At 31.2% G+C, this 15,056-nt stretch overlaps 1 protein-coding gene across 1 annotated transcript in view; it reads right to left on the bottom strand.

Annotated features, from left to right (window-relative positions):
* The window catches only part of LOC120330882 (uncharacterized), a 59,225-nt gene that overhangs the window by 21,376 nt on the left and 22,793 nt on the right, over positions 1-15,056 (bottom strand). The window contains exons 29-56 of the mRNA XM_039397856.2: positions 14,618-14,808; positions 14,174-14,332; positions 13,979-14,088; positions 13,446-13,648; positions 13,133-13,326; positions 12,723-12,892; positions 12,472-12,573; positions 12,074-12,198; positions 11,286-11,396; positions 10,913-11,055; positions 10,466-10,605; positions 10,112-10,184; positions 9,325-9,453; positions 8,857-8,986; positions 8,229-8,337; positions 7,759-7,814; positions 7,554-7,682; positions 6,446-6,594; positions 6,038-6,247; positions 5,483-5,648; positions 5,047-5,244; positions 4,461-4,668; positions 4,040-4,205; positions 3,624-3,770; positions 3,343-3,513; positions 2,873-3,117; positions 2,432-2,602; positions 2,197-2,293 (exon numbers count right to left, since the gene is read on the bottom strand). Coding sequence (XP_039253790.2) covers positions 2,197-2,293; positions 2,432-2,602; positions 2,873-3,117; positions 3,343-3,513; positions 3,624-3,770; positions 4,040-4,205; positions 4,461-4,668; positions 5,047-5,244; positions 5,483-5,648; positions 6,038-6,247; positions 6,446-6,594; positions 7,554-7,682; positions 7,759-7,814; positions 8,229-8,337; positions 8,857-8,986; positions 9,325-9,453; positions 10,112-10,184; positions 10,466-10,605; positions 10,913-11,055; positions 11,286-11,396; positions 12,074-12,198; positions 12,472-12,573; positions 12,723-12,892; positions 13,133-13,326; positions 13,446-13,648; positions 13,979-14,088; positions 14,174-14,332; positions 14,618-14,808 — 4,202 coding nt within the window. The remainder of the gene's footprint in view (positions 1-2,196; positions 2,294-2,431; positions 2,603-2,872; positions 3,118-3,342; positions 3,514-3,623; positions 3,771-4,039; positions 4,206-4,460; positions 4,669-5,046; positions 5,245-5,482; positions 5,649-6,037; positions 6,248-6,445; positions 6,595-7,553; positions 7,683-7,758; positions 7,815-8,228; positions 8,338-8,856; positions 8,987-9,324; positions 9,454-10,111; positions 10,185-10,465; positions 10,606-10,912; positions 11,056-11,285; positions 11,397-12,073; positions 12,199-12,471; positions 12,574-12,722; positions 12,893-13,132; positions 13,327-13,445; positions 13,649-13,978; positions 14,089-14,173; positions 14,333-14,617; positions 14,809-15,056) is intronic.

Genomic DNA, 15,056 nt, shown 5'->3' with positions numbered 1-15,056 from the left:
ATTTCTAACTTGAGTACGACCTGTCATAACAATCCCATAGTCTATTAGTATTTTGAACAATACAGATAGATATGCTATAAATAATATTATATTGCTGTACATAGTTTTATTGATAAAAAAACAATATTATAGTGCAAATACCAAAAAATAAAAGATGACATAAATTGATTTTATTCAACCCTTCTCAAGTTGTACTCGTATATAAATTACTCAAAATTGGAACACCTGAGTGCTATATGGGCAAGACATGAACGAGAGCATGACACCTAATTCAACAATATATGAACAATAGATATAGGACAAAAAATTAGAACATAATAAAGACTAAACAAAACGAAATAGCTGAAGCATTGCAAATTATTATTAAACTATCTGAGGAAAAGATCAATCCTATACACACCATAGGCCGAGGAAGTTAATAGTGGTAAGTATGGTGGTAAGGTGGTTAGTAGTCTAATTGTATGTGATTAAATCTGAATTTGTTATTCGTTATAATTTGGTCAGTTTGTACATGATATATTAATGCATATCTTAATTTAAGTCACATAATTATTTAGAATTCAGCCTCAAAACTTACAAAATACATTTACAGATTGCTTAAAATGTGTTGTTTTGCTAACAAGTCATGACACAGTTCATAACGTGAATGCTCCAATTACGGTAGGTGATTTTAAAAATGTCGAATCATAATACTGAAGTATGACAAAATACTATTGTTTAATGGTATTCACAATACCATGGCCTTCACCATATGACCAGAAATAGAAGCCATTCAAGATAGCTTCCAATAATAATTTTTTATGATAATATTGTATTTCCTAAGTTAAATTTGTAACTTCATCTGTGGTATAATCACTTTCAAAATCATAACCATCGGCATAAATGATATCACTTTCAATATTATATATTTCATCATCATGATCATATATGTGTTCTGTTGAAGTTTTATCTTTGTCTTTGTTTGAAGTTAAATCTTGATCATTGCTACTTTTTTTAAAGGAGGGTTTATCATGAGATTTCTTTCTGAACTTTCGATTATTCTTTACTTTGTGCGAATGATGCTTGCTTTTGTGATTTGACCTGGGTATATGATCAGGCATGTCTTGTTGATATTCTTCATTAATAAAATCAAACTCGATGCGTTGGTTGGTTTTACTATATAATACATCTACTTCCTCGGGTTTTGCCAGAAATGTTTTGCTTTCTGCTTCATTTTTCATCAATGTCTTTGATAGAGCATCGTCATCAAAATCCTCAAGATTTATTGGTTCATGCTCTGAAGAGAGCAAATCATCCAGATTCAAATCCATCTTACTCAAAATATCGGTTTCTAAAAGTGACTCATCAAAATCATAGTCATAATCATAATAGTAGCTAAAATTACTAGAGATAGATTCTTCAGCATCTGTATATTCGTTCCTTTCATCAGTAATATTCACTAATGAAGAATTGTTAGTAATGATTTTTCTCTGGTCTAACTTTTTCTCCGAAATATTTTCAACTTGTAATTTGATGTTTTCAATAGATTTTAAATATTCTTGATAAACTGATTGAGGATCTTTGTATTCTTCATCAGTTTCACTTTTAAAACCATCCAACTCATTATAATCATATTCTTCATATTGATAATCATATTCAGGAATAGTCAGACTATTTGAATCCAATTCATCCACATATGTTTTCGGATTATGATCAAATCTAGTTTTGTTATTTTCCTCAGACTTCAAAACCGAGTTGAGTGTGAAGTCATTGATTTTAGTTTCATTAGTTCTTGCTTTGTTACGAAAAACTAGAGTGAGTTCAGAATGAGAATCTGGAAAGTTTATACCTATGTGTGAGTTAGTAAATGATGAAATAAATTATGCTGTCAGTCATTCACAGTTGTAGCAAGCTAACTGTATTATAATGATATATCAACATACTAGAAATTGATTCAACACCCAACCACATATTTCAGTGATATACCGGTAAATGATAATACTGAAGCAAAATATATCCTATCCTGTTTATATGAATCATTCCAAATTATAAATCGAAATAAACATGCAGTAATGCAAAAATTCAAGCTGGTAAAAAGTTAGTCATAAACAAACTTAATGAATACCACATGTAAAATACATTCGCATACTGACAAAATGTCATGCAATATGATGTCATAATATATCTTCAACATTAGAAACAGGAATACAAACTCACCTTTTCTACATCTCAAGCAACAAGAACCAGGAGGCTTCTCCTTATGTTTACAATTAAGTGGTGGGCATTGTTGTGTTGTGCACATGACATTTCCAAACTAAAAATGTTTCGAGTACTGTTTTCAAGTCATATATATATATATATATACATATATGTTAATTCTCCAAGCCATGAACAACACGATTGATAATTACTGTAAAAACTAGATTAATTTAAATAAAGAAAATGTATTCACCCGACATTTACATTGACTGCATGAATCAATCATGAAGTTTTGTTGATGACGATAATTTTTTCCTTTATATTCACAACCCATACATTTTGGACAACAATCTCCTGCACCAGTTCGCGGGTGACTGCACTGAAGCACAGGACATTGATTTCGAGAGCAAATGATTCTATCCGCCTAAAATGCATTACACCAAGTTAATCAATATAATAATTTTTTTGCTTTTCAATCACGATCAAGAACCGAAACGAAAAGATAAAATCGTACAGCCCCATATTGTTATGCACATAAATTATACATATTGGCTCAGAGAAAACAGATGATAAGTTTTGTAAACTTATTTTTTAAACTAGTCAAGACTATGTTTAAGATAACAATGCAATATTAGGATTTTGAAGTACATGTTATCAGTGTATCATCATATTATCCATAGATATTAAGGCTTACTACACAACTGCAGTTGTGACATTTATCCATTGCCCAGGATTCCAAAGCTTTGTGTTCTCGACATTCTGTAGAACATGTAGGACAGCATTCCCCAGGAAGTTTGACAGGTTGTGCACATTTGACAGGTTCACAGTTTGTAACAGTATCATGACACATGACTGATCCATCAATACATTCACATGACTGACACTCATTGGGTTTGAATGTTATTCCATTTCGGTATATTCTATTTTCATATTCACAGTCTGAAAATAGTTGATTTGTGTTTATTATTGCTGCGTTTTGATTTATCAAAGCTGATTTTTGTGTAAAATAAACAACTATATGCAAAATATTAAAAGCACAAGTCAAATACCATAGGTGCTATGATAAATGCAACAAACATTTCAGATTTTAAAATTTTCATGCATCTATAAATTGAAATATGAACTTTAATGGAAGTCAAAACAAAAATGTAAATTCGTACTTACTATCACAAACATCACAACAACCATCTTGTCCAGGAGCAGGATGAGTGCAAGCATGAGAAGGACAAGCCATTGGTGAACAGGAAATTAGACCTGCTTGACAAACACATGTGTCACAACCATCATGCCATGTTGATCCTTCATTCTGTGTTTCACCACTATTTGATACACAACCTTGGAAGATGATGGTAAAAATTGAATCATGAGTTTAGTAATTTTACAGTCAATATTTGCAAAAATACTATTACAAATTTCGCAAACAAAATAAAATCAATATCTCTTACCATAGCACTGATATATTTCGCCCGTTTTTCCATTGTAAAATTCTGGGTAACATGCTCCACAGTTTTTCATTCTGCATTGTGCAGTTGGATGACTTGCACATGATGACCGAGCACATTTATCTTCTTTACAATCAAGAAGCTGTGTTCCTAACATGGAAAATAATAAATTACAAAATTGTGACTGTTTCTAAGCATCATTACATTTGCTACCTAATGAAGTAATTAAACATTCGAGCAACAATCTTTAGAAAACACTGAACTATTAGTACAGTAAATTCAATCATAATCTAATTCCCATAAGCACCATATATATAGACTGAGATCATTGTTGAAAAATAGCCTACTAAAGAGCATATCAAATAGGAGAATTTTTGACCTCTATGCATTCCTCAACTTGATACCTAATTAACACTCACCTAGTGGGCAACCAGAAAACCAGTTCATCTCAAAGCAGAATTGCCAATCAGGAGTGATTGGTAACCAGAGAAGTTCTTCTGTAACTGAAGATTTTCGAGGTTCCCATGCTTCATCAATTTCATGATCTTCTTTCCACATAGTTTCAAAATTTCGACCCAATGACATCTAATATTGCCAATATTTGTTAGCAATGTTTAGGTCATGCATCTAACTGTTTTTATATATTCAAAAGCCCTCAATTAAAACAATACTATGCCTATATAAGTAAAAGAACAAAAAAAGACTCCATGAAAATATAGTAGATATTCCAAACAATGGCAACTGTTTTAATTTACACATTGTCCTCAAAATCAGAGAGTTGATGTGAAAAGCCCAAAAATACCAATAGTAAGTTTAAAATATATAAATTATATTGCAAACCTTATCCATCCATATGTGTGAGGCCCAAAATTCCGGTAAAGGAGTTATAGGTGGACAAATTCTTTTTATATTCTTCAACATATCCTTGTTTAATACAGATAGCTGCTCTTTCACATGGTAGAAGTATCTCATGTAATGAGGTCCATAAAAGTAATAGTCACAATTATCCAAATCCAATCTTTTATTATTGAATCCAAATGCATCAAACCTAACAAATTGAGCATTAATTAGAATCTTGTCAATGCTGCAGAAACTGGAAAACTAAGTAAAACTAATCTCCTATCATTAAATGTTTAAATGAATCTAAATAATATGATTAACTAAACACAAATAATTTGTTGAATATGCGTTTAATTGTTTTATTTCTAATGATATGGTAATAGTAAAATCGCTGCAAGTTGCCAAAAAAAAATAGTGACTTTATAACAGTTTTTTCTCCATCATCATTACAAATAAACAAAGATAACATTTGCTAAGATAAATTGTAACAAATAATCTTGTCATAGTCAAAAACTAAGCTTCATTTTTAGGAAGCAAAATATTATAAAATCATAGAAAGAGTACCAGTAGTAATGGAATATCTTACCCTTTATGATCAAAGCCATTTTTATCATATCCATATTGATTATAACCATATCTATCAAACAAAGATGCTCCATAACCTTGGTCGAACCCAGGAGCAAAGGACATATTCCTGAATAATCCAAATGGTGTTTTACCATCTCGATCAAAACCATATCTATCATAGCCTGACTCATCAAAATTCTCAATGTCAAAACCATCTCTAAAAACAAAATTTAAAAAAATCAAAAAGCTTGTTTTATAAGTTTATTTCAAAATTTCAGTTTATCTAACTTTGCGTTTAAGTAAGTTTAGATGAATTATCTTAAAATGAATTGTAGCGAGGCAGAATTGAGAAATAAATTCATTTCTCATCTCTAGCACAGGCTTAATATTATTAAATATAAATATAATATAATGATTTAGAAATTTTTTTATATATAAACTTTGGCTCAATTTACCGATTAAAGTTATATGTATTAAAATTATATCTGTCCCAATCAGAGCTGTCAAATCCAGAACGTTGGTAACCTTGTACATCATATCCTGACTTGTCATATAGGTTACGAGTGTCAGGCCTTCCTGATCTATCGATTCCCTTGATATTAAATCCATGTACATCGAAACCTAAAGCATAAAATTACAAAGAAACAATTGTTTCTCACACATCAAAATAGTTATGAAAATATATATGACTGGGTCCATCTAAAATCAGTGGAAATTTTGTATTAGAAAAGCTAAAAAAACAGCATTTTATTGAGTTGTGTATCATTTGTTCTACTTGCATTAACCTAACTGATTAAAAACATTTCAACTTCACTTGCATTACTCGAGGCGGTTATGGTTCAAAAAATTATAAATGTATCCAATCCTACAAATTATGCTATATATTAGTGCAGAAGTGGAGCAAGAGTTACTAAAGTATGTGATTTTCAGATGCTATTACAGGAAAATAATGAGTGTTATCTGTCATTCGGTTTATCAGATTTGAATTCAACTGTGCATTATAAATTTACCTCGGTCATCAAAGCCATGTCTGTCCAGTCCTTGACTATCTCTCCCTAATGGTGGCAATCCAACCTGTTTAGTTCGATTACAAGGAGATCCAATCGTGGGTGGAATGTATATAACACACATTTGCAGTTCTGATGACAATACATCATCTGGTGAAGCCAAAAATGGCATCATCCTCACATACCGATGTTGAGAAGGAAATCTGGTAATTCCTAAAATATTAAAAAAATTCAAATTAGCTAACATAAAAATGATTTGAATTGTTAAATGATCTTTATATATACAGACAGTAAAAATAGTTCCTTGCACAAAACTTTATTATATTATTCATGCAAGGCATCAAAACTTCAATCCTTTACACGCAATCTACATCTATAGTAAATAAAGTATCAAAGTCAAACATAACTTACCCATTGGATTATTTTCTTGCCATCGGTTCCAGATGTAATCCATGAATGCCCAATGTGACAAATATATTGGATCATAAGGACTAAATGGTGAAGCCATATGACCACCAACCCACACATGAAATAATGCTGACATCATTTCTAACTGAAACCTGTATCAGCAATATATACATCTCAGATAGAAAATTGGATTACAGTGTCAAAAAAAGGTAATTCTTTTGATTATATAGTTATTTATCAGCCAATAGCTTGCAAGCCGCAATAATTGAAAGCACTTCTATGCAACTCAGATTCGAAATATAGTTCAGGACACCAAAATGACATGCATGGTGAAAAAACAACTACTGAGCATAGCAATGGACTGACTCAATATTTTCTACATCATGAATTCCCGAATCACAATCTGTGGTACATGTACCACCCACTTGTGGTAGGTTGGAGCTTTACATGTGATATGCAAGATATTTTTGAAAAATGCAATATTTGCAAAGTATTTGTTTTGATATAAATTAATTTAAACACAGAAAAAATGTGGTAAGATGAATTTGACTTGTATTGTATTAGGTAGTATGCATCCATGAGTGGTACTCAGCAAACAAGAAAAGTTTGGGAACCCCTGGCTGTTATACATGCTATTCATATTGTTATTACATTATTGGCTTAACTATCGGTAAAGTAATTTGGAGACATAGAATTATATTTATAAACATCTTACAATTATTAGTTGCCAAGGTGCTGATAAAAAACCAACCTACTATAATACAGCTGCTAATTATTAATCTTAAAATTAGCTGAAAATATTCAAAATAGTCTCTGCACATCAAGAAATATAACAAATATTTCTATACTTACAAAAAAAATACCCACAAATACCCTTGTAACACCTATAAATATATTTCATGCAAACTGTTTACAAACAGCATATTGCATAAACAAACAATTTTTTGCATATTCTGATGTCAGACTATTTTTGATGATGCTAATTTAGCATCTTAGGCCTCTGTATGCAAATATACATTAGTATTTAATAGTATACAATGTTATCTGATATACTGTCATATAAAAAATCACTGCTGGAGTAAATTTGTTGTCAAGTATACAAAATAAATACCTGAATTTGTCATAATTTTCTTCATGTAACAAGAGATGAAAATTGACTGCATTCGGAAGAGAGACAGATTTGTCAAATTGTCTCTTAATACAGGGATGCCATCTGACTTCTCTGTTGAAAGGATGATGGCTAAAAATGAAGACAAAGTTTTGAAGTCAGGAAAATTTTTAATAATCAAATTACAATAATAGTGATAATTTCTTACTGTACACAATTTGATATTTCCTCTCCATTTCCACCAAAAAATGATGTTTGCCAAATCTTTAAAAAATATAAGTATATGTTAATATCCACACTCCAACAAATTACCTGATACACCGTTCATCTTGGTATAGACTAGAATGATTAAAAAAAATTAGCTTTTAGGATATTTAGGACGAAAACAATAAATATTCATAAAATAAGGGCATGACTAATTTGATTGATAGATGCCAAAAATCTACAAGCATAAAATATTCCCATTCAATAATCCTGTGTTTCATTGTATGCCAACTTTTTTCAATAAAATTACGAAAAATTAAATGTTAATATATTTTTCAAAAAATGGTTAAAGTTAGGTCTAATATAGTATATTAATGTACTTTTATTAGAAATAATGAATGTTATATAATCAATATAAATGAAAAGTGAAATCATCTAATGGTACAAAATCATTTTAATAATTTATAATTTTACTTGTGAATTTTCCAGATTACCAACATCTATAGTCCAGTCAAAGTAAGGAATAAACACTTCACAACTGGATTGTTTCTGGATTTCTTGTTCAACCATTCGCAAAAAGTACCTGTTCCGAATATGATAGGATAGGATTTACATATTTATCCCGGGCAAAGGAAAACCAATAAGACGGTTTAACCATATGACGACTTGATGGTGGAGGAAACCGTAACCGACCGGCGGTTATGTGAACCACCCTACGACGGCGAAGAGTCCAGCAATCCTCTCGCACATAACCATCCCCACGTGTGATTCGAACCTGTGAACCACGCAGAGTAATCAGAGGTGCGATGGCAAGCGTATTTCTAACGCCTAGCACGATGAGCCACACGAAGCTTTAACTCAAAGCCTTCGAGTCAAAAAATAAACATAAAAATGCAAAGGCTTCAGTATATAGAATTACCGTAAATGTCGAACAAACATTTTATATGGTGAACTTAATCATGAATGGTGAAAAATTTATATAGTAGGTACTTAAATTTGCTCAGTTTTTATAAATTTTATAAATCATTATTGATTACATTGTTTAATCATTAACTTAAGGCAACATCAAATTACATTATATTGAAAGAAACAGTTAACTTACCTATGCCATGGCAACGATGAAGCAACACCATTTGACTTTGGCATATGCTGTGCATGTTGTGTAGCAAATTCTTCCCATTTTCCAGATTTATACAAGGAACGAATTGCAGCACCATATTCTTCTCTTTCATCTAAAATTTCAAATTCCAAAAATTGATAATCCCATTAAATGCTCAATTTCAAAATTTCTTGCCACATACTGGTTGCAATTTGATAATACATAACATAAAATTATACAAAACATATATAAAAATCAGAACAAAACGATCAAACAAGAAACCTAATTTGCATTAACAACATCAACTTGAGATTGAAAAAACATGAATATCCTTGTCAAATATTGGATGAAATGTACTGTAAATGCAGTTCATATTAGTTTGTAGATTAACCCTATGTTGTTTATAAAAATAAAAAATACTTTATGGAATGATAATAACTTATATAGGAGAACATTTCTAAATCAGTTTGCCTTGAGTTAAATCTCTAATTTCTCTTCTTCTTCCCAAGCGTTGGCATGTGCATTCAACAACACCACCAAGAGTGCAAGTGCATGATTCACAACCTTTCTGGAATGTTTCTCCAAAGCGATGCAATTTACCTAAAGATAAAATTACAATGCAATTTTACTCTGGCATTGGCATATATTATTAATAAAAGTTGAGTTTTTTCTTCATTCCTAGAATTGGTGGATTTGTATGTGTGGACTGGCAAGTATATTGTAGTGAAAATTGAATCGGCTATATTGAGAGTACATTTTCACCAATCTTCTTATACCATGTTGTCTGACCAAATTTGGACTTCCTCAGACAAGCATTTACAACAATAAACTGTTACAGAATAAACTTTGCATTGACAAAGCTTTTGACAAGTATACTTCAGGGTGGCTTATCTTGACCGAGCTACACTTTTGAGAGATATTTCCGAATCAATATTTCAAACATATATGATATGTGATAATGGGTTAGCAACAACAATCACTTTATACATACAGTGATGGTCGTAATTAGCCTATGTAGTGTGGGGTGGTGGGCTGGATTGATGTATTACTCATAGTTGTTGTTACTAACTCAAGACATCAACATGGTCAGGCAACAGCATTAAACTAAGATGGTTTGACTCAGTAGTCGAAAAGGGAGGTTTTATCAGAGATGAAGTCAGTCGGTTGATAATTTATCTATTAAAAAAATTATCTAGACCTCTAGCAACAATAATTGACAACAAATTGTATAAAGATTGTGTGAATAAGTCAATCATACCATCTATTGTACAACCACACTCTTCGCCACATTGAATTTCATCACATGTATTCCCAGGTGCAAAACTTATAACCTGGTTAATGCAAAATAACGATGACAACTTCCACATATTGTAGCTATAACAAATATTTAGAAACTTTCTGCATTCATATCTAATAAATCTGAATTATTTAGTTGATAAATTCATTCTAAATATGTGTTTAACCATATTTTGATGATACATTATTATGCAAGTGTAAAATGAAAATTGTAACAAAAAGAATTGATTAGGAAAAATAACTTTAACTTCAATCAAATCAATCAAAGTAGATATTATCCAAATCTATTTTAATTCTACAAGATATTCAAATTTACTTCAAAAGGTATCCCTAGTTGATCAGGATCCTTTAAAGCTTCACATTCCACTAACAAGAGAGATTGGCATCGATATTCGAAGTCATAATAAAGACCCAGCTGGTTGAATCCTTCCTTATCAATCCCATTGCATGTATAACCTTAATTCAAATATAGTTTCTATATGTTGAGTTATATATGTACATTTTAGAAATGGATGGAGTAGTTCCCTTTTTGAAAAATAATTTAAAATAACAGAAAACACACATACAAAAAAGAAAAAATTTGAAGATAGGCATACAAAATTGAGGATTCTCCAAAGTGATGCATTACCAAATCGACTTAATAAATTATTGGTAGCATCTATGTAGGCAAAAAAAATATTCTGTGATAAAAAAACAAAAACCTCATAGCTGCTATTAATTTCTGGATATAAACTAAAAAAATTAGCAACATTAACATAATCACCAGCTCTATCTAGCCCACTCCTGTTATAACCGTCATAGCCGAATTCCATTAATTGATCAAACTCTCCATCTGGATTAAAACCTGTTCTATTGAATCCAGTATCTCTGTGAAATCCAGCTCTGTTATAACCTTGTCGATTATATCTACAATAATTGTTCAAGTTAGCCTTAAAAATGTAAGAAAAAAACCATTTTTATATCTTCAATCGAAAATGATTGGGATTATATCCGAGATGAAAAATCAGCATAAGATACTGAAAAGAACTAGACCAAGAAGACAAAACACATCCATTTATCATTGATTTAGCACTGGACAAGCTTCCATGAAAAATTCTGATATTTTAATACATTTCCCCAAGTACGAAATTACCAACCCATCAACATCATAACCATAAACATCATATCCATCTGGTCCGAATCCTTTTGGTGGAAAAATTCTATTTCCAGTAGGCAATGAGTCGTGTGAAGATTGCTGCTGGCCTCTCCTGATATATAAACATGAAATATTAGAAGTCAGCTTTATTGATGTATTAGTTAAGGTGTGCTACATTGCAATAATGAGATTTCATAATAAAATATAAAGAGAAAAATTAATTTATCTTTTAATCTGCTGCAAACAATTGGTAAACTTTATATTTTTAATCATTTTTTAACTCAAGCCTCATACCATACCCAGAACATACCATGTTCACTTTTTATTTACCAAATTTGGACTTCCTCATACAAGCATTTATAACGATAAAGTGTTACAGAACAAACTTTGCATTGACAAAGCTTTTGACAAGTATACTTCAGGGTGGCTTATCTTGACCGAGCTACACTTTTGAGAGATATTTTCAAATCAATATTTCGAAAATATATGATATGTGATCACGGGTTAGCAACAACAATCACTTTATATATGCAGTGATGGTCGTAATTATCCTATGTAGTGTGGGGTGGTGGATTGGATTGATGTATTACTCATAGTTGTTGTTACTAACTCAGCCTCATACCATACCCAGAACATACCATGTTAACTTTTTATTCAAGCTTATCACAAAATAATACATAAAGAATCCTAACGAAGTAAAAACCAATACTGTTTTTTATTTATTTCAAAATGGCATATGATTCTTACTGAAACAGAACTAAATGAAATATTAGAACAATACAAACATACCTATTATATCCTAGTGCATTAAATCCATATCTGTCAAAACCGTCCCTATCAAATCCAATATTAAATGTTGAATTACGGGGCAGTCGATAACAACATGCACCTAGAGCACATCGCAGGTCACAAGCCTGAAATAAAAATTATGTAAAGTGAATTTTATGCAATCCTATGAACATCTCCACCAACTCTAATAATTAAAACCTTCAGCAAATTAAACAAAATTGGAACATACATACAGATAAAATAGTTAGTTATTAAAGATAATATTTTTAACCTCACTATACTTTTTGTTGAATAACTCATAACACTGCCTTGCCAGTTTAACCAAATTAGCCCAGACTCAATTATAATGGCACATACAGTAGTTATTTTAGACGACAGATTAAAATTGTCTAACTTACCCTTTTACTTGGGAAATTGTTCGAATTTCCTCCACAACCAGAATAGATGAATGCTTCACATGCAGCAGTTTTAAAATTGTAGAAATATCTATTGACAGAAGACTGTAATAAAGCAAATAATATCAAATATCTAATTTAAAATGGTCATCTGCTTATACCATACTGTTTTCAGTTGATAGTGCAAAAATTCTACATTGTTCCTATGAAAAAAATAGTATTTCAGGACTCTGCTTTCCCAAATCTACATATACCTGGCAAGTTCCCACTGCTTTTGAAAGCATGCAAGTGTCAGGAGCAGGTTTTTCACACAGCTGTCCAACATACTCATCTGGACAATGACACTGGAAACGTTCAGATGCTGAAGAATATCTGGATGGTTCACAAGTCCCTCCATTTTGGCATGGATTAGGTGAACAAAGATCTGCAATTGTACAAAAAGAATGTGAGCCAAGATATTTCAAAAAGTCATCGAAATTTCAGTTAGAGAATCCAACACATCAACTCTTTTTTTGCTCGATTAAAATTAGGTATGAATGGTAATGATTACCGTACATTTATTGGAATTAAAAGTTGAGTTTAGCCCAAAAAGTTGAAATGAAAATCTCAATTTTTCTATGGTATGATATAAAATGTTGCCACTTATAGTAACAAACAATCTTACTTTCACAGTTCACACGTCTGCCATCTTGATAAAAATCTGCAGTACAAGATCTTCCACACATATTAATAACACATCGTGCATTTGGATGAAGTGGACAGTGAGTGTTTAGACATGGATTCGTAGAGCATATAGCAGGATAGTTCTTCTCGAGGCATGGACACCATGTCAAAAGCATGTCCACGTCAAAGCAAAACCTATTGGTGAAACAGTTAAAAAGTTATGCATAACTGAAATACATATCCATCAAAAGTAAGTAAGTGCTAGAATTGAACCACACATACAACAATTTTTTTGTTAAATCTTCAAGATTTACCTTTCAGAGAATACTTTATTTGTTTTTTCAATGTTAGATTTTCCAGGCGAGAGTTTTCCACTTTGTCTTGAACTCAAGGAATATGCTGGATTATTTGCCCAATTGAGTGAAATTTGTTTTCGTGGCAATGCTTTAAGTGATCCACATGTGCGAGCAATTGTACTTAGAAATGATGTTTTTTGTGGTGAGAGCATTTCCCAAAGCTGCATTTAAATTAGTAGAAGATTAACTTAAATCAAGAAAGCATGAAAAAAACTCCTTCTTGAATTCTGGTTTTATGAAATTTTTATTAGGAGTGATCGTTATGTATCATGCTAGCAAATTGTATCAATCAAATGATTCCAATTTTGATGTAATACCAACAGTTCATTTATTACTAATGCTTGTTGACTAAAAACAATTACCAGTAGTTATTTGGTCTTATAATACTTCCTATAAATCTGTTCTCAAAACTTTTCATAGTAAATACTCATGCTTATAAGTAATTATCGAACTGTAGTATATATCTGATATGTTTGTATACATTAACTTACCTTATTCCTGATGCTAATAGAATAGGGCCCATTGAAGTGATGATTGCAGATATCAGAATCATAACCTTCAATATCAAACCCAAATCTGTCTAAACCTGTTGGAGTTAGACCTGAGAATGGAAAATGATAAATAGAAATCCTAAGTATTCCTATAATGCACACCAAAAATTCATGCAGAAGTGTTCCTCAATTTACCATCTCTTCCAAAACAGCAATCGTTGAAGCCAGTTTCCCTGTCATATAACTCAGAATTATCAACATTTCCAAATCTATTTCGTCCATAAACATCAAATCCTCTTCTGTCATATCCTTGATCATCCAGGCCATAACGGTTAAAACCAAGTGGGTCAAAACCTTAGTTACAGGAAATAACCCAATAAACTTAAAACAAAACTTTTGTACCAGCTGTACTCCTCTGAGCATTGAGAAGGTAAAATTTTTATTTTTTTTTAATTTTAAGCAATGAACATACAATAAATATAAACACATAATAAATAACAGGTGAGAGCTAATTATTTTTTATTATATAAAAGCTAGAACAATATGAACAAGCACTAATGGTAAATATTCAATGGGAAATATTCTTATGAATATATTCTTATATTCTTTCCTTATCCTAGAAATGAATTGAAAGCTAACCTCCCGCATTTATGTTGCATCTATTTCTTCCTTTCTTGTTGAAACCAAATTTATCAAAACCTCTTCTATCATATCCGGTCCTTGCATATCCTTCTGCATTATATCCATCATATTTGAATAAACCTCTTTTATCTAATCTTCCATATACGTCTTGACCAATGGCATTATAGCCATCTTTATTGAAACCATCTCTAAAAAATAAGACAACACAATATTAGCATATAAAGGGAGATTTATATGTTTGATATTACAAGTAACAATTGAGTATAAAAAAGATGGAAAAAGTCAGGAAGACTATAAGCACATTCTAGTTATATGAGAACTACCGGTATACCAAACAGTGGTTTCAATCCAAAAATTTGATTGATATGATTAAGCTTTTTGTATAAAAGACAGAATAAACATGAATAGTTTTTATAGTAAGTTTCTTTGCTTTAAA

Source organism: Styela clava, chromosome 6 (assembly GCF_964204865.1).
Source record: "Styela clava chromosome 6, kaStyClav1.hap1.2, whole genome shotgun sequence".
Taxonomy (NCBI): Eukaryota; Metazoa; Chordata; class Ascidiacea; order Stolidobranchia; family Styelidae; genus Styela; species Styela clava.
Note: the sequence above shows the minus strand (reverse complement) of the source record. Positions and strands in the feature narration are given on the sequence as shown.